The 21,098-nt window shown below is 37.6% G+C and overlaps 1 protein-coding gene across 7 annotated transcripts in view; it reads right to left on the reverse strand.

Moving 5' to 3' along the window:
• Window positions 1-21,098, reverse strand: part of HDHD2 (haloacid dehalogenase like hydrolase domain containing 2) — a 38,460-nt gene that overhangs the window by 14,705 nt on the left and 2,657 nt on the right. For 6 of the 7 annotated variants that reach the window (XR_002176744.3, XM_019937006.3, XM_019937007.3 and 3 more), the window contains exons 2-4: window positions 11,522-11,632; window positions 8,849-9,057; window positions 3,540-3,624 (exon numbers count right to left, since the gene is read on the reverse strand). Coding sequence is in view for 6 of the 7 variants with exons in the window: in XM_019937006.3 (XP_019792565.1) it covers window positions 3,540-3,624; window positions 8,849-9,057; window positions 11,522-11,622 (395 nt within the window). In the remaining variant the exon portion in view is untranslated. Of the gene's footprint in view, window positions 1-3,539; window positions 3,625-8,848; window positions 9,058-11,521; window positions 11,633-16,449; window positions 16,626-21,098 lie in introns of all 7 variants that reach the window. The other variant, XM_019937010.3, reaches the window with a different exon arrangement.

Consider the following 21,098-nt stretch of genomic DNA (forward strand, 5'->3'; position numbering starts at 1 on the left):
ATGTTTTAGAAGAATATTTAAAAATACAGAAAAACATGCACAATATATTGTCGGCTTTTTAAAAGGCAATTATCGTGTAGTATGTATACACTCTCATTTTTGTCTAAATATATATGTGCGTGGAAACAAATAAACTAGCTATATGCTAAAATGTTAACTGTTGTTCTCTTAGGTGGAGAATCACAGGTAATTTTGTTTATTCATGTTTCTTTTTTGAGCATTTGAAAATTTCCACAATGAGGACATATTAATTTTTTTAACATCTTTATTGGAGTGTAATTGCTTTACAATGGTGTGTTAGTTTCTGTTGTACAACAAAGTGAATCAGCTATACGTATACATATATCCCCGTACCTCCTCCTTCTTGCGCCTCCCTCCCACCCTCCCTATCCCACCCCTCTAGGCGGTCACAAAGCTCCGAGCTGATCTTCTTGTGCTATGCAGCTGCTTCCCACTAGCTATCTATTTTACATTTGGTCATGTCAATGCTACTCTTTCACTTCGTTCCAGCTTACCCTACCCTACGGCCCCGTCCTCAAGTCCATTCTCTACCTTTGCGTCTATTCTGGGAGGATGTATTAATTTTGAGGTTAGATATTTTTTAGTCTTGTTAATACCAAGTTCATTTAGATTAAGTGATCTGCTTGCCCAGGTAGGCTTTCTCTGAATAGAATTTAATTAAAATTGGTCCCTTACTGAAATGCTCATGCTTTTTTTTCCCTAACAGGTCAGAAGATGAAAAAAGACCTTGCTACAAGCTAGTACTACAACTGTGAAAATGAATGGAGTTATAGGCATTCATATTGATGAATCATACATTACTTCTAGGGAAGAAAGCAAACTGATGCACACATAAAGTATAAAACATGCAAGATAATACTACATATAGTCTAGAAATACCTACGTATGTGTTACAAGTATAAAGAAATGCAAGACAATGATAAACAGAAATTCACAATCCTGATTACTTTTGGGTCTTGGCTGACAAAACTGAGGAGGGATACACAGGGGTTATCAAACGTGTTGATAACTTGTGTTTCTTAAACCAATTGACAGGCATATGGGTATTCATTATATTACACTTTGTACCTTTTAGTATTAGGTAAAAGGTAAAAAGCCATCCATGGTTCTCAGGATTTGAACGTTTCATAGAACCCAAGCCCAAATCACATCTATCCCCTATAAGTGGTTCACATCCTTCCCCAAAATCAATTCTTTAAAATTCAGTGTTTTCAATTTTATTCGGACATTTAAGACATTTTTGTAGACAGAGCATACTATGCATGTCAGGGGGGCTACCCACTCAAAATACAGTAAATAAGAGGAGTGTAATGTGGAAGGTTCATGTATCTGCCTGAAGGCAATATGCCCCTAAAGCTGGTATTCAAGGCAGATATGCAACCGGGTTTAAAATCCAATGTTTATCCTCATTAAGAACCTGAATAGTAATTTAACTAATTGGCGGTGCATTTGAGATGTCACAACCCAAACAGCTGTAGTCATTGGTTGGAAGGCATAGTTTCTGTGGAGACATCAATATGCAAAGAAGGGCAAGACCTAAAATCCTTTTGTTAACTTTCCACCCAGCTGTTAAGGGCATTTGTGAAATTAGAGTTGACTTATAGGTGCACTGTAATGCTTTAAAATGTAGTGTTTAAAAAAATCAATATGGTTAGGGAAGTGTGCTAATTAGACAGCATGCAAACAATTACAAAGTCAGTATTACATCAACACACATTTTTATTACCCTGAGTCTAGTATTTATCTAAGACAGAGACCTCCCAACTTCCTATTAAATATTAGGTCCTTCCCAAATTACCAGCTAAAATCAATCAATACCTTCTCCTTGAATTCTGTGGTTCAGAAATGAATAAAATGTAGCAGGGGGTAAATCTGGAAGTAAGATATAATAGCAGGTTCTCTATTTCAAATGAAAACTGGTTTTGGTTATAGTTATAAACCTTAAGGAGCTGGTGAGATAATCCCTTTGCCCCCTGTCCCCCAAGAAGCTAGAGTAGAAAACTGAAGTAGGTGAAGAAATTTTAATACTCAAGCAATCTGGCACAACAGTGGATCTCTGGGAAATAATGTCTACTGAGCAATTATAAAAAGTGAATTTGTTTTTATTTAAACAAAAGCTTGACTGTCACAGTAACTAAGAGAGTCACAAATAAAAGTACATTCAGTAGCCATAGTTTTCATAACCGAGGATCTAAAATTAATGTGCAAATGGAAAAAAGGTGACTGTTCCCAAAGGGCTATTTCTGGCCACATAGATTGTACACAGGGTAGCCATCTTCAAGATCAAATAATGTGCCCAGATGTGTGAACCTTGTAGTGAGTTTTAACATTTTGATTCTAGAACATATACATCAAGAAGTGAATTCTACATCAAGTATAAGTTAGAATGATTCTTGAATATCTTCATACTGGTAAGAAAATGATGTTAAATTCCAAAAATTTACCAAGATATTAAAGAAATTCTTTTTCAAGTTAGTTCAATGTACATCTATGCAGTATGTAGGACTACTTAACTTATCATAAATTTAAAGGCAAATTACACTGTTTAATGTTCAACAAGAAGCAAAAGGCAAGATGAAAAATGAAAAATCTATAAAAAATGAAAAATCCAAGGGGAAAAAAATCACAATCTCACTCTAGAGTAGACTTGCGAATAAATTCTGATCCAATTTAGTTTAGGAAGTATGAGAACCAGTATGCAGTCTGACTTTTGGAAGTAGCAGTAAAAAGTTTATACAGGTAAAATGCACACACAATTGAAGATTTATAACATTTTACATGTTAGTTGTGGTTCCTCAATTTCTACCAACAGCTATTGGAACCCCTCCACTTATATAGCCCACAGTTCAAAGAGCCCCACCCTAAACTCATCACCTCCTGAACCCACACAGGGAGTGTTCTCTATCACAGGCACTTAGGTTAGATATCTAGATGCTGACTCACTGTTCTTCACCCCCTTGACCCAACTGTCCATCAAGTCATGTTGACAATACCAGAATCTCATTTTCTTCATCCCTACTGCCACAATCACAGATCAGACTACCATTATCACTCGTCGAATAATTTCTTTGAAAGTGTGGTCAAACGTGCCAACTTTTTTCGATAGCCTGGATTCTCTCTGGAGGAAGAATCACATTTACTGTTTTGGGTGAATTAGCCTGGATCTTATTTTCCTTCAGAGATCATAGTCAGTGAAGAATCACAGGAGTGATAATAAAAGATAAAACTCCTAGCTTTAGATTTACAATTTGATTATGAATTTCTGCCCCAGAATATTGATCCTATGAACCAGAAAAACCCCAGTGATCATCACGTTTTAACATATTGATTATTTTTAAAAAACTAAGGAAGACAGTAATAAATATTTAATGTTGATCTTGAAGTGATCTTTAAGATATCTGTACACCTACAATCTAGGTGGCCAGAAAGTAAATTATGTATAACCTTACACAACAAAGACTTAAGAAGAGAAGAAGGGAGTATATGATCACATGAAAAATAAACAGCTAAAGACTTACCGGAATGCTTGATTCAGAGTTTGATAATGAAAATGGTCTGGTGCCAATCCTATGACCACAGCATTAGGATCACTTGTTTGTATTCCTGGGAATGGAAAGAAAAAATTATTGAAAAATGCAATTAACAGTAATGTCACATTTTATGATAAAGTAGTTTTAGTCAATCAAGTACATATTTTTGCTGTAGCAATAATCTGAAGTTTAAGAGATTATCCTGCCCAGTGTACTTTGGAAGTATCAGCTATAACTTAAAAAAAAAAAAAAAGGTCTCCTAGCATTTCTGTATATTCCTTTTGCATGGTCTTACAGCTACTGAGTAACTAGAAGATCTAAACTGAAACTTGTAACCTGATGTTCTCAAACAAGCAACAATTTCTAACTTCAAAAAGCTTTACTGATTAAAATCAACAAGAAGAGCCACAGTTCTCTATGAGCTATCAGATCAATAGCAACTGATGAGGGACTGAAAACCTAACAGGCAAGGGAAATTATAGACTCTCTAGGTGATACAGCTGAGGCTAACACCATCATGATAAATATGGAATGCACTGTAGGGTCTATAGTTTTCTACAATAATACCTAATCCACTTCTAGTTTCACAAATATTATTCTATAATTAAAGCATGTTTTAAGGCCTTGGTACCTGATGACAAGACTTTAGATACAAGAACCAAACAAGTACTTCCACCATCACAGTTATTAAAACTCTGATTGAAGTGTCTGTGCATTATCCATATGCCGATTCCTATTTGCCTCTCTTATTGCCTGCCTTTAAGCATTCTCATTATCGATTCTACCAAAATGTGAGGGGAAGTAGAAAAAGCAGATACCCAAGATATCCAATTTCCTCCTTACCAGCAGCCATGAGTATCCAGTAATTGGTTAAAGTTTGTTAAAGGAAGAAAATAAAATCAATGGCTACAGTTAAGAGTTGGAGTTTTATGTGTTCTTTTTATTATCTCCATCTACCACTGGCTAAGATATTCAATATTAGCCAAGATATTTCCATTCCCTTCAAAAACCTATCTACTTTGGGTATTTTCATGTATACAAACATGTTGCAAGTTTAGTCTTACATCAAATAAAGATTTCTTCCAGACCAGAGATTGTGCTTATATATGTCAACTCCAGCTCACTACTGCACAACTAGAAACTTTCTTCAAATAAAGTAAAAAATCTGAATAAAAAATTGTTTTGCAGTACTTCAGCTAACTCAGAAATATAAATACACTGATTGTAGAATGTATTTGTCATTGTTTTTCGTAGCCCAGTTTCTGAATACCATTTTCATAATTAGGGAATCCACTAGCTCATAAGGCTTAGTGAGGAGCAGAGCTCACCCTCTCCTGAGAGGGTGAAAACACCAGATACTTATTTTCCAGCCTCTGTAGCTATGGGTACTGGCCTGAGACAGAGGTTCTGCCAATCAAAAGCACCCCCCCCCCCCACCCCGGGCTTTAAACTGGGAGCTAGGAAGATAAAGTAGTAGGGAGAACCTCACTGGAAATTCTGAGGCAGCAGTGCTAGCTGGAACTTCCAATCTCCAGTGCTACTGGGGTGAATAGGCAAGCTGCAGAGGTCAGTGTTCAGCAGGGACACTGAGGGCACCGGATCGGCTCTGCATGAGATGTCGCACGCCGCTCCTCAGCGCACAGCCCCGGAGGCGAACCTCCAGCTCCCCTGGGCAGTTAGTTCTGTGGGCTACAGGCTTTTTTCTTTTTGTCATGGACATTTAAAAAATATTAAAAAGTAGAAAGACTAGCTCATAATGAGCCCTGATGTACCCATCACCCAGCTTTAGCAGTCATCAGCGTTTTGCCAATCTTATTTACCATTCTCTACATATTTTAAAGTCTTTTAAGTATATTCCAGTATCATCTCACCCTTTCATATTTCAGTACATATCGTTAACTGATAAAGACCTAAAAAAAAAAACCCACCTTAACATTGTTACACCAACAAAGTTAAAATAATTCTTTAATATCACTCAATACCTAGTCCACATTTGAATCTCCCCAAATGTCTCAAAATGTCTTTTCACATCTGATATGTAATTGGCACCCAACAAGGTCCATATATTGTATTTGATTGTTATCCTTTACCTCTCATTCTATAGCAACATTCCTCTCCACTTACTGGAGCAACTAGATCATTAATCTTGGAAAAGGTCCCACTTTCTGGATTTGGCTGATTGCTTGTGATATTATTTAATTTATTCCTTTACTCTTATTATTTCCTATAAACCAGTAATTGAATCTAGAGGCTTCATAAGTTCACATTCAATTACTAGGCAAGAGTACTTATAGGCAATGCCATGAATTTCCAATTATATCACATCACGAAGCACAAGAGTTCTGCGTGTTCTACTTCCAGTGATGTTAAGACTGATCAATAGGTTCAAGTGGTGTCAGCCCAATTCCTCCATTTTGAAGTTCCCCATCAACTCTTCACCTAATGTGTTTAAAATCTATTGATATTGTTGCCTATTTCACTAGGGTTTGTTTTTGTTTTTTTTTTAACATCTTTATTGGAGTATAATTGCTTTACAATGGTGTGTTAGTTTCTGCTTTATAACAAAGTGAATCAGTTACACACATACATATATCCCCATATCTCTTCCCTCTTGCGTCTCCCTCCCTCCCACCCTCCCTATCCCACCCCTCTAGGTGGTCACAAAGCACCAAGCTGATCTCCCTGTGCTATGCGGCTGCTTCCCACTGGCTATCTATTTTACGTTTGGTAGTGTATATATGTCCATGCCACTCTCTCACTTTGTCACTAGGGTTTGCCAAATGGTGATTTTCTAATTCTGTCATTCCTTTTGCATTTACTAGCTATAATTCTTACCCTCATCAAATGTTTAGTTACTATAAAATATAGTTAAAATAGGAAAGGCAGGATAAATGCTTGTTTCGTTTATCCATTTTCAGAATGAGTTACTTCCCTAACAATTTTCCATAGTGACCAATGAGTTTTGTGGGATGAATATCATTTTGAACTTTTTATACGTATGATGCATTGCAATCTATTGCAATCAGTATTCTTTTTGATGCTCAAACTATCGCTTCAAATTGGCTTCAGTGTCCTTTAGGCATGACCTTATTAGTTTTCGATAGTTTCCTTGCTAACAATTAGTTATCCCAGACTCATACAATGCCTGCCCATTTCTCCAGTTCCTTGGAGAAATGGAATCACCCATTTCTCCAAGGAACTAAAGTGGGAAACCATAGTAGACACCAGTCTGACCACTGTGCTTCACTGCTTCTATGCCTTTTTAGTAGGAGATCTAGATAATATGTACTTTTTGAGAGAACAAGGGAGTTGATAATATTTTAATTCAAAATTAATACATACCTCATCTGATTTTTATATTTCTATCTCTTTTCACTTACACTTAAAATCTGGAGTACTAACAATACTAGCGTAACTACTACTTTATCGTATAATACATCTATAATTACAAAATAATATCAACACTACTAATAACACTAATACTACTGAATGCAGTTTTAGATTTCTTTGCAGTTCTTTCATCCTTAGAATTGATCCCCCCATGAATGAACTGTCAAAATACTGAATTTTAAAGTCATCTGAAGTAATTCTTTTCTCTGAGTGGTTATGTCACCAACTTTATATAGAGTTCATTTGTTTCAATCTGTTTTTGGCTTTCAGGGATTGGTTTGTTTTTAACTGTCTTTTAAATATGTAAAATATTCACATGGTTCCAAAGTCAAAACTAGATAATAACGTACTTTTAGAGAAATCACCTCTCCTCTTCCCACCCTCCCCCTTTAGATAACCATTTTTACTAGTTTTTCATTTATCATCCTTCAGCTTCCTTCCACAAATATAAGACAAATACATTTATATCCATTTTCCTCTCATTTTCTCACACAGATAAAAGCGTGTAAGGTTTTCTATACCATATAATTTTTTCACTTAATATATCCTATGAAGATCACTCTTATCAGGATACAGAATTCGCCATTACTTATCTTTCAGCTACAAAGCATTCCATTTTGTGGACATTTCGTAGTTTTAATCAGTCTCTTCCAATGAACATTTGGGCTGTTTCCAATCTTTTGTTATTACAAATTAAGGCCATAATGAACAACCTACCTTATTCATATGTCCTTGCACATTTCTGTTACTGCATCTTGGAGGTAGATTCCTACAAGAGGCAGTACTGCTTCACATGCAATTTTGAGAGCTACTGCCAAATTCCTCTCTGCAGGAGTTGTGCCATCTTATATCCTGTGAGCAGTCAGATCTTTTTTTTTTTGGTACGTGGGCCTCTCATTGTTGTGGCCTCTCCTGTTGCAGAGCACAGGCTCCGGACGTGCAGGCTCAGTGGCCATGGCTCACAGGCCCAGCCGCTCTGCGGCATGTGGGATATTCCCGGACCGGGACACGAACCCGTGTCCCCTGCATCGGCAGGTGGACTCTCAACCACTGCGCCACCAGGGAAGCCCTAGTCAGATCTTTTAATAAATTTACTTTCTGTTTAATTCACCCAAAGTTGGTTTCTGTTTTTTGCAAATTCTGATTGATATACAGTTATATTTCCTGATAGTGTAAGTTTTGAGGTTCTGCCTAACTATATATCCATGCTGAAGTTCTCTAATCATTATTTGTAAAGCTATCACATGGTTTTGTAATGATGTATTTATACCCACTTTTTCTATATTGTGTATTTCACTCTGAGTATCACCTACAAAAAGCAGTGTGGCAAAGCTTCATAACACAAGGATATTTTTCCAGTTTGTTAATTTTTCCAAAGAGAAAAGTTTTATTTTCTCTTGATTGAAAATATTTCATGGTCATTGCAAAAACTTCAAACCATACAGAATGAAATCTATTTTTAAACAAGTTGACCTTGGTTTATCTCATATAATCAAACTAATACCATGGCTCCAGGAATGACGATTATAATACTCAAAGAAATCTTAACCTGTGTTTTTTCAAACTCTGGGCCATGATCCATTAGTAGACTGTGAAACTAATCTGGAGGACTCTAAGCAGTATCAAAGTCACACAGTTAAGTAAACCAAATGGAAAATAGAGTACATCTCACAAGTAAGAGTACTGTTTAACATATACAAATACACATACATACATCCTGGATTTCTATGTAATGTGTTTCACTTATTTTGGAGTGCAGTCAAAACAGATTTGAGAAACACCAATTTAGATTCAAACTACTGATGACAGAGGAAATCTGACTAAATACTTCTAAACATCCAGTTTTAAGAATGATTTATAAGCAGATATGAAGAACCAATTTTTAAATCTTTCCAAATTTCTCTTACCTTTAAAATCAGGTAGGGCCCGATCATCAACCAGCAGCATGGGTCGGACTTGTTTCTGCTCTACCAAGTTTCTGGCTGCAGTCAGAGAAGTGAATATTTCATCTTCAGAGATATCAAACTGCAATTTCTTCAATCTTTCCAAGAGGTCTTTCTTGCTCTCTTTGGTTGTATTGGTCACAAACCTAACCATTACAGAAGTAGCACGTAACCTGGCAAAGTAAAATTCAGGTGTCAATAGGCAACTTTTACATTCTAGCTCCATAAAACCTAATTTGGTAGCACTTGCCAAAGGTCAGAAAATTAAGGGTAAGTCACTGAGTAAGTGTTTTATGGCCAGTAGGTTTTATAATCTATTCAAAATTGCTTACAGATTATCCACACCCTATGGACTGCTTCATCTCCAAAGGCTGTAAAGTCTACCCCTTCAAGGGCCTTCTATACTTTAACTGAATTTTACTACAGGGTTTTAGTAAAGAAGTAAAAAACAAAAATAAAACAAAAAAACTCAACACTTAGTAACCACCATACTCAGAGAATATGAGAGGTGAAAGTTATCTTAGAGATTATCTACTAGTGTAACCTTCTGAAGATGAGAAAACTCAGGCCTAGAGGATTAATGACTGGGCTCAGCTGTACACAGCTGGGCAGCAGTAGGGCTGTGACAAGAACTCCAGCCTATGTCCTAGACAGGGTCTGACCCCCTATACTAAAAGAACAGAGGACACCTCAAGAGTTCTTCCTTCCTCTTAGCCAATTAGACACTGGCTAAGCCCTAATGTGCTACTAAGTTTACAAACAGAAACTACTTGGAGAAAGAAACGTTCCATCTTTACAGACTGGAATGTGTTTTCCCTTTGAACTACTTTTGATTCCATAATCTGCTTTTGGAACCTAAACTGGCAATCAGGTATCAGAGAAAGAATTCATGATAATCCAGCTTTCTTTCAAAACAAAAATTATTTTCTTGGTCCTAAAGTGCTTTAACCTAAAAATAATTTACCTACAATTAAAATTTTTATATTAATACCCTGTTGCTTTTTATCTTATACCTGCCCCAAGTAGACACAAGGCATAAAGCACTATCCATAATTTAAAATAAGCAAGCAAATAAAACAGAAAAGAGATTTTTAAGAATTCACTCAGAGCATTCATAGATTTATATGATTAAATAGTTCATTATAATCATGATTATCTCTATAATATCTATATGGTAGCTTTTCTGAAAAACACATTAAATTTGGTAGTTTATCTCTCAAAAGAAATTGAATACTTCAACGTAACTATTACCTTAAAAATGAACAAGTCTAAGTACTGAAATGATCATATCATTTTCAACGAGCATTTTAAAAACCTTTTCTTTTTGCTAGTCCCTCAACTTCCCTTAGTCTGTTTGTTTCTATAGAAACGAAAACTGGCAGTGACAGTATAGCAATCTCTCTGGGATGGAAACCTGCCAGTGTCAGTGAGAGAACAATCTGTAGGCTCCTGCCCCTCCAGAATGGCCGGCTCATAGTTTACAGAGGTACTTAGACATGTCATTCATTGTTCACCAGAAATAAGATTTTTCTTTCCATCCAGAGCAGAAAGCTCATCTTTGAAGCAGTAAAAGCTCTTATCCAACAGGAGAGGAGACTGACCGACAGACATCCTTTTCCCTAGAAAGTCTGAGAGAGACCATGGCAAGGAGTCAAGAGAAAGTCCCCGTCTCCAACTGATTTACTTCAGGCTTTAAACATATTGTTGTCCACCTGTAAAATGAATGTCATGACTGCTGGCTAAGTCAACAGCTTCCAAATGACACCTACCAGATCTAAAATCTCTTCACACTCACTGAAGCCCCAAATGGAGAGTAAGCTCCTTGAGAGAGTGCCAAGTCAGTGTTGATCTCTTGCTGTAATACCTGGCACTGTGATACTAGTCACTAGATTTCCTGAACAACAGCATACTATGTGAACATTGTAAGGTTTGAAAATGATAAAGCACCACATGCTATTGTTGATTTTGAAAACTCCTCTAAATTATTTGAAGATGAGATGCTTAATAACATTACTAGTTCTGTTGTACTGAGGAGTACTTTTTTGAGGAACAAACATTCACATTCAGTTCACTTTACCAAGCTTTCATTATGTATTTTGTATCTAGACTTGTGGTGACGCATCAGAAATGTAAGACAACCTCTAACCTTCAAAAGTATTAAGTTTAGTTAATGGAAATAATTCTAAAGTTTCAAGTTCCTTAATTAAATTTTATTTGAGCAGCTGCACACTCAGTGTTAGATCTTAGCTGAAGAAGAGTGAGCGGAACTATGGCTTTGTATATGTGTGTGTTTCGTTTTGTGATTCCAGGATTCATTTGTGATTTTTCCAATACTACTTATTCCACATTTCAGAGTCTCGAGTTTTCATTCCCAAATTTACACTACCGACTTAGAAAAAGATACACATAAAGAACAAAAAGACTAAATCAAAAGGCCAAACCTAACAAAAGGCTTAGAGAACAATGTCTGGAAGATTATTACAATGCATACATCTTCTAGCTAAGCCGAAGGCAGTTCCTGTATATATGGTAAACTGGTGAAATGCCACCTTAAGGCCATCCATTCAGCTAATGATCTGCCTTGGTAAAACGGCACCTACAAACATATTTGTCAGCTGAACATGGAGGATAGCTTGCCTTTGAAGAGCTTCCTGTGCGCCTGGCACAGCTGTATCTTCAATGTGAAGTGTGCCACTGAGATCCACCAAAACAGCTTTTAATGCACGGCGTGCTGCCATCCTTCATTCCCTAAGAGAGAGCAAATGAAACTAAAAATACAGTTTAGGAAACAATGGACTATTAAAAACTGGTAAGTCTTCAAAATATCATTCATACCTAGACAGATACTTAGTGTTAAGCTGCCTCCCTTTTAGAAAAAAGTTTTTTAAAAATCAAAAATCCAAATTTGATCCATAAAACTTTTATAATAGTTAGGGGCTTTTTCAGTCTTAAAACCATAGGAAGGAAAATGTTCAAAAAAGAAGGTTACTATTTACTTCAGGTTTCTTAAAATAACTCTTCGTGGAACAATTAATGCATTTATTTTTTATTATAGACAACCAGATTTATTTATTTATTTATTATTATTATTTTTTTTTTTGCGGTACACGGGCCTCTCACTGTTGTGGCCTCTACCGTTGCGGAACACAGGTTCCGGACGCGCAGGCTCAGCGGTCATGGCTCACGGGCCCAGCCGCTCCGCGGCATGTGGGATCCTCCCGGACCGGGACACGAACCCGTGGCCCCTGCATCGGCAGGCAGACTCTCAACCACTGCGCCACCAGGGAAGCCCCATGCATTTATTTTTAAATATGAGAAAATGTACTCTGAAGAATGGGTAGATGGAAGGAAGCCCTAAATCACTGGCAAAATCTTCTTCCTCTTTGGTTATATACAATGAAATCTTCTAATCGCCCATCTCCATTGTTATATCCTGAAGCAGCATATATGGCCAAAGAGCTACCAGTATTTATACTGGTCAGTGAGGAGGAAATTTCAAGTTACACAGCAACTTTAGTCAGGAGATGTTTTCCTTACCTTACAATGTCTGACTTTCCTTTTGCATATTTTCCCTTTAAAATATGTTTATCATGAGCTATATCATATATACAGTGGAGTATAAGGTATATCTGTGGTTTAAAGATAATACGGGAGTGGGTAAGAATAGTGTGGAAGCTAAAGAGAATAGGATGGGACTTCATTTTTAGTTTTTTTTAACTTATTCTTTTTTCCATTTAAAAAAATTTTTAGAATAAAATATTTCAGACATACAAAAGGTATCAAGGATAATACAACCCCCTTTACCCATCATTCAGCTTCAAAAATAAAACATCATTGAAGGATTTGGAGCCCTCTGTGTACCCTCTCTGATCTGATTCCACTTCTCCCCCTCTCCAAGGTTACTACTTTCCTGATTTTGATGTGCTGAAAGCTTTGTATTACTGTTCTTCTACAGACACTTCATGACTTGCTTTACCACTCCACACTGTTTGTGAGATGTAGCCATGTTAACACATGTAGATATAGGTCATTCATTTTTCACTGCTGTGTGGTATTCCATTGTGTGAAAACACAATTTAATTTTCCTGTTCTCCTGATCATGAAGACTTAGGTAGTTTTGCACATTTTATTATAGTGAAGAACACCTCTATAAACATCCTTCTGCATGTCTCCTGGTGGCCGTGTGTGTGAACATTTCTCTGGGGTCTTCCTCAGTCTGAGGGCATGTGCTAATCTTCACCCTTACAGGATGTTGCCAAGTTGCCCCATTCATTGTATCTTCATAGGGCAAATGTGTACTGAGCACTTACTATGTCAAGCCCTGATGTGACAGCAGAGCTGGAAGAGCCATCTTCTTTAAAGTGAGAAGCAGAAAGAAAAGGGGGAAAGAACCAGGGGAGATATAAGTAGTCAATGAACAAGAATTTGTGGAGAATTCTACCAGAAGAGTTCTCAGGTGGTTTAGGACATCCATGGGACACATGGTAGATGGAGGGGAAGACCTCTCTCTCCTAGCTAGCTCCCTCTGAGATGTCATTGTGAGAGCTCAGGACTGGCAGTCACCAGGCCCAAGTGTTGGTCCTGGTTCTGCCTCAAATTCACTGTGTGACCTTGGTCTAGTGCCTTCTCTGGTTTTAAGTTTATCTTCAATATGTGGGGCAGGGAGGCAAGATGAGGCCTCAATCTTTTTTTGTTTGTTTGTTTTTTTGGCCGCGAGACATCTTAACTTCCCAACCAGGGATTGAACCTGCATCCCTGCATTAGAAGGCGAAGTCTTAACCACTGGACCACCAGGGAAATCCCGAATCCTCAAACTTTACTGCCTACAGTTGGGCAATCTGGGATGAAAGAATCAGTGTATCACATACCACTACACCCCTCCCCACCCGCCGCCCCGATTTTCTCTTCTTCAACATCGGCCTGCTAGTCCCTGCTGGGTCCATCTCCCAAAGCTGCCAGTAGTACTCCAGACTGCCCAGTGTTACCCTTTTAAACGTTGCTCTCCCGTAGGTGTAGTCCTGTCAGGAGGCAGAGGGATAGCAAAGATGACCCCTGAATTCCCTCTCAGCTTCTAGCTTTTAGCTCCTTTGCTTCTCTCATTTTCCAGACCCCGCTCCTACTCCAAGTCAGCTATCTCTGCACACAAGGTATAAATATAAAAAATAAACCCAGACTAAACCCAGAACTGTAGCCAATTGCTGGCAAGTGCTAGCTGCTGATTAGCATGCATAGAGGACTTGCCACTGGGCATATTGGAGAGAACTGCATTTTCCCACAGGGCCAGCTGTCAGCATGGTCCAGACTGGGGAGGGATACAGAGGGAGGAAGGCATAGAGACGGTGCTCCGGCTGGATCCAGGCCTGCTCTGTTCCTTATATGTGCTCCCCAAATCTGAGCGGGGTTTCCCTTCAGTGAGCTAGAACTTGGGTCCTAAGTGAAGGAGATGCAGAAGGTGGGGGAAGCAGAGCCAGGTGGTGAGGGTGAGGTAGGTCCAGGGTCCAGGATTAGCTGAGTAACCTTGGGCAACAGCATTTATCATCCTAAGCCTCCATTTCTTCGTCTGTATAAGAGGAAGAATACTTGTAAAGACCCTGCAGGGATGTGAGGGTTCGCTGAGTTAAGGAGAATGCCTGGCAGTGATAAGCACATAGTAGGAACATAAAGGATGTGCCCTCTTCCTTCCCACTCATCACTGTGTAACAAGTACCTTCCTCCACCTGCCCACCTACCCCACCCCATGCATAGCCTGGGGTCACAGACCAGGAAAAGTAAAAAGCAAGAGAAGCGACTGGGAGGAATTCATAAAGAAAGAAGGGAAATAAGAACAGCTCATATTTACTGGATGCTGTAGGTGTTCTGCACTGTGCTAAACACTCTGTAGTCTTTATTACATCATTGAAACTTCTCAGCAATCCTACATAGGAGGAAATTGAGACACTGAGAAGTTACTAACTTGCCCAAGCTTAGTTTTGACTTTGAACCATGTTAATGGTTTATATATTCAAACTTAAACAAAACCAGCCCTAAAATGGAATACAAACACAAACTAATCTAAGACAACTTCTGCAGAGTGCTGACTCTAGCCCTGCCATAGGATATATGCAAAGGACAAAAGAAGTGCAAGGAAATCTTGAACTTTACTTAGTAGGTTTGTTGTTGGTAATGGTATGAGTTCCAAAATAATTCTGTGCATGTTACAGGACTGAGCAAATCAGTATAAATATATTGCTGATGTTTAAAAAAATTAGGTTCTTAAATGGAAGAAAAGAGCTATAAACATGGAATGGGAGGACAGGAAGAACCCTGTGTTGGTTTGGAATCAGAGGTGTCATTATGAATTTGCAATTTAAATACACATATATTTCTTAGCACCACCCACCGAAACGAACAAGAAGCAACAAGACTCCAATAGCTATGAGCACAGCTAAAGTGCACTAAACAAAACCTGGACTGGGTCAGCCAAAATACAAGGTGAGCCAACATATTGGTTTACCAGATCACAGGTGGACAAAAGGACACATGAACCAGGGGTTCCAACTAGCCAAATCTGGGGCACCAAAAAGAAAAAATAACAGAAATGCATAACACATGATAAAACCATTTGATGAAAAATTGTTGGGGAACAGTACAGTTGACCCTTGAACAATGCAGGGGTTAATTCACGCATAACTTAGAGTCCACACTCCACATCCAGGGTTCATCTGCATCCTTGGATTCAACCAACCAGCAACTGTGTAGCACCATAGTATCTACTACTGAAAAATATCCAAGTATAAGTGGACCCATGCAGTTCAAACCCACACTATTCAAGGGTCAACTGTTTAATCACTCAGGCTCAAATAATCACCCACAAATTAAGATTCTCCACTAACTACAAAGGAGAAAAGATACTCTTACAGTGGAGAAAACAGCCAGGTACCCCCTTAACCAAATGATCAAAGTAACACCATTAATAATGCGAGAAACTGACGTTATATGCTTCCTGAGAAGACCATTGTAGTCGTCCTGCCTTTGTAGAATTTCTGCCAAAAATGTTTAACACAAATCAATCATGAGGAAAACATGAGACAATTCCAAATTGTATAAAACAACTAGCTTGAACTTTTCAAAAATATCAATGTCATAAAAGACAAAGAAGGGGCTGGGGAACTGTTTTAAATTAAAGGAATGTGAAAAGACATGACAAATAAGTGCAATGCATAAGAGAAACATAAAACAAATATAGCAAAATATTAACAATTAGTGAATTTTGGTGAAAGGTATATGGTTTTCATCGCAATATTTTTACAAATTTTCAACTCTTGGAGGAAAACAAATTTTATAAAGATCTCTCTTAAAAATGGGTTGAAGGCAAAAGAAAGACGTTTTCATACCTAATAATAATAGTAATATAAAAAATGAAACTTGTGTGTTTAGCCAGTCCCTAGTTTAAGATTAGAACACTGCCAATACTGCTGAGGGTCCTATATGAGCCCCTTCAATTACATTCCTGTCCCACCTCCCAGAAGTAATTAACATAATGAACTCTGTGATAATCATTTTCTTGCTTTTCTTTATATTTTTACCTGTCACACAGCTTTAATGTCTTTTAACTTTATAAGAATGAAGTCATAATCTTGCAACTTTCATGTTCTGCTCAACGTTGTATTTCTGAGATTCATCCATGCTGATGACTGTTATTTTCCATCAAAACAAACACCAAAACCCCCCTTCTGGGATTCTGACTAGAACTGCACTGCATCTATAGAGCAATATTGGGAGATTGAGATCATTACTATATTGAGCCATGGAACTTCTTTAAGTTGATAAAAGAGTATCTACAAAAAGCCTATATATAGCCAACATTAGATTTATCAGTAATATACTGATATTTATCAGTGTGTAACTTATACTTTATACTATGATATCACTTTTCCGTAATATACTGAAAGCACTGAGATAGGGAATAACACAAGGATGTTACTTTCACCACTTCTATTTAACATTGCAAATGATACCTTAGCTAGTGCAGTAAGGCAAGAAAAAGAAGGTATAAGGATTGGAAAGAAGACACAAAACTATCGTTATTCATAGATGATTTGACTGTATATACAAAAAATTCAAGAATCTAAAACAGATTAACAAAGTAAAAAAGTATAGCAATTAAAAAAATCACTATGTCACAAACAAATAATTAGAAAACTAATTTTAAAAAAGATATCACTTATAGTAGCATACAGTTACCAGGAAAGTCTAACAAAAGAAGTCAACACTTTTATGGAAAATTATAAAACTATAATGAAAGACACATAGAAGACAAATATATAGATAGATCTATTAATGGACCCAATACTACAAAGATATCAGTTTTCCCTTTTAATGATCAACAGATTCAAAGCAATTCCAATCAATATCCCAAAAAGGGTTTTGTGGAACTTGATAAGCTGATTCTAAAACTTACACACCAGTGCAAATAGCCAAGACACTTCAGCCAAGATTGAAGAGAAAGAAAATGGGAGCCTTGCTTTCCCTAATATCCAGACAATTAATCAGGTCTTGTAATTAACTAAGATGTTACGGTATTAGCACATAAAGAGACAAAGTCAATAGAACAGAATAGGGAACCCAAAAAAGGACCCCCCCACCCCCTACCCCAACCAGTGTGTGGAAACTTGATATATGACAGAGATAGTGTTTGAGATCAGTGAAGAAAGAAAAATGGTGTTAGAACAACTGACTATCCATAGGAGAAAAAAATGGAATTGGATTCCCATATCATACCTCATACACATTTTTTCCCCAGGAAGATTAAACAACCATATGTTTAAGGCAAAACTTTTAGATAGGAGAGTATCTTCATGATTTGAGGGTAGGAATGGCTTTCTTATGATATAAAAAGCATAAAGGAATAAAGGAAAAGACAGATATTTCAAAAGTACTGTAAAGAGAGAAAGAGTAGAAATATACAGAGTGAAAAACAAATCTGCAACACATGTGAGAAAGGATCAGAATCCAGGAAATATAAACTGTAAATATTAAGAAAAAGACAAACAACCTAATAGAAAAATGGCACAGGAGCTCAATATATCCTTTAAAAAGGAACAAATCTGAAACAAATGAATAACCATCAACATATCCTTTACAAAAGAGCACATAAACAAATGAAGATGTTCAAAACTCACTGGAAATCAAGGATATGCAAATTTAAAGCAGAATGAGATCACTACAACAAAAAAGACTGGCAAAATTTAAAAGTCAGAAAATATCAAAGGTTTTCAAAAGCAACTCCCTAGCCTCTTGAATAAGTGGTGCTGGGAAACCTCGACAGCTACATGGAAAAGAATGAAATTAGAACATTCCCTAACACCATACACAAAAATAAACTCAAAATGGATTAGAGACCTAAATGTAAGGCCAGACACTATAAAACTCTTAGAGGAAAACATAGGCAGAACACTCCATGACATCAATCACAGCAAGATCCTTTTTGATCCACCTCCTAGAGAAATGGAAATAAAAACTAACAAATTGGACCTAATGAAACTTAAAAGCTTCTGCACAGCAAAGGAAACCATAAACACGACGAAAAGACAAACCTCAGAATGGGAGAATATTTTTGCAAGTGAAGCAACTGACAAAGGTTTAATCTCCAAAATATATAAGCAGCTCCTGAAGCTCAATATCAAAAAAACAAACAACCCAATCCAAAAATGGGCAGAAGACCTAAATAGACATTTCTCCAAAGAAGATATACAGATTGCCAACAAACACATGAAAAGATTGCTCAACATCATTAATCATTAGAGAAATGCAAATCAAAACTACAATGAGGTATCACCTCACACCGGTCTGAATGGCCATCATCAAAAAATCTACAAACAATAAATGCTGGAGAGGGTGGGGAGAAAAGGGAATCCTCTTGCACTGCTGGTGGGAATGTAAATTGGTACAGCCACTATGGAGAACAGTATGGAGGTTCCTTAAAAAACTAAAAATAGAACTGCCATATGACCCAGCAATCCCACTACTGGTCATATACGCTGAGAAAACCATAATTCAAAAAGAGTCATGTACCACAATATTCATTGCAGCTCTATTTACAATAGCCAGGAAGCAGCCTAAGTGTCCATCGACAGATGAACGGATAAAGGGGATGTGGCACATATATACAATGGAATATTACTCAGCCATAAACAGAAACGAAATTGAGTTATTTGTAGTGAGGTGGATGGACCCAGAGTCTGTCATACAGAGTGAAGTAAGTCAGAAAGAGAAAAATAAATACCATATGCTAACACATATATATGGAATCTAAAAAAGAAAAAATGGTTCTGGGGCTTCCCTGGTGGCGCACTGGTTAAGAATCCACCTGCTACTGCAGGGGACATGGGTTCAAGCCCTGGTCCGGGAAGATCCCACATGCCGTGGAGGAACTAAGCCCGTGCACCACAACTACTCAGCCCGCGCACCTAGAGCCTGTGCTCTGCAATGAGAAGCCACCGCAATAAGAAGCCCGAGCACCGCAATGAAGAGTAGCCCCCGCTCACCACAACTAGAGAAAGCCCCCATGCAGCAACGAAGACCCAATGCAGCCAAAAATAAATAAATAAAAATTAAAAAAAAAAAAAGGTTCTGAAGAACCTACGGACAGGACAGGAATAAAGACACAGACGTAGAGAATGGACTTGAGGATACGGGGAAAGGGAAGCTGGGACGAAGTGAGAGAGTGGCATGGACATATATACACTACAAAATATAAAATAGATAGCTAGTGGGAAGCAGCCACATAGCACAGGGCGATCAGCTCTCTGTTTTGTGACCACCTAGAGGGGTGGGATAGGGAGGGTGGGAAGGAGACGCAAGAGGGAGGGGATGTGGGGATATATGTATACGTATAGCTGATTCACTTTGTTATACAGCAGAAACTAATACAACATTATAAAGCAATTATACTCCAATAAAGATGTTAAAAAAAAAGGCAACTCCCTTATACTGCTAGTGAGACAATAAAACAGTACAATCATTTTGGAAACTGGTTTGGAATCACTAGGCTCTATAACCCAGCAGTTCCACTCCCAGGTATTATATCCTTGAGAGAGTCTTTCATACTCTACCATTAAATACAAACAAAAATGTCTAAAGCAGCACTGTTTGTAAAAGCCAGAACTGGAAACAATACAAATGTCTATCAGCAGAAGAATGGACAAATAAATTGTGGTATACTCATACACAACATGTGAAAGGCAGTGGAAATGAATGATCTACAGTTACATCATCCTAGGTAATGTTCTTCTACAGAGTGAAAGAATCAAGTCACAAAAGACTACATACCATATGGTTCCATATTATAGCACACATAGGTGATAAAACTGGAAAGAGAAGAAAGGGAATGATTAACACAAGAGTGAGGATAGTGATTCCTCCAGGCGATGGGGAGGAGATACAAGCCAGGAGGAGCACAAGGATGCCTCTAAGGTCTTCTTGACCTAGACAGTGGGTGCACAGGTGTTTTTTATTATATTTAAAACTTACATATGTTTTGCATACTCTTGTGTGGATTACATATTTCACAATAAAAATTAGTCTTGTTATGTTTTAGTCAGTCATTTCTCATATATTTAATTTTATAAAAAACTAAATTAGTCCAATCATTATGCATCAGTATAACCCTCATCAAGTATTTTGATTTTAAAATAAATCCCTGGTTCTGTTTGCCTTTTATAATGAATCTGCCGGGGGATGGGGGGAGAGTGCAGAGGCAAAAAAAAAAAGATATTAAGAGCTCTGGTTAATCAAGATTCCACTGCAAAATCTTTTCTTTTATAACAGTCCTCATATGTTATTCGATTTCTGATCTTTACTATGACCTTGAAATGGAGGATTACATCAACAATAGCATCACTATTACCTGCCTGAGAGGGGAAACAGTTTGTTATTCAAAAGACTAGACTGTTGCTAGCGACTCTATTTGGATGTGTGACAAAGGATTCTTTAATTTAAAATACACTGCACCACAAAAGGTAAGGCTATGCAAAATGTAGACAAAGCATTCTCTTTTTACATACAGAAGAACCTAAAATTTCTTCTCTCAAAACCCAAGTTTTATGAGAGGCACCTAATATTCAATAAAAAAATGTTAACTCCGTTCGGAATTCCCTAGTGGTCCAGTTGTTGGGACTCGGTGCTTTCACTGCTGGGGCCTGGGTTCGATCCCTGGTCCGGGAACTAAGATCCC

The sequence above is a fragment of the Tursiops truncatus genome, chromosome 13, assembly GCF_011762595.2.
Source record: "Tursiops truncatus isolate mTurTru1 chromosome 13, mTurTru1.mat.Y, whole genome shotgun sequence".
In the NCBI taxonomy this organism is placed as follows: Eukaryota; Metazoa; Chordata; class Mammalia; order Artiodactyla; family Delphinidae; genus Tursiops; species Tursiops truncatus.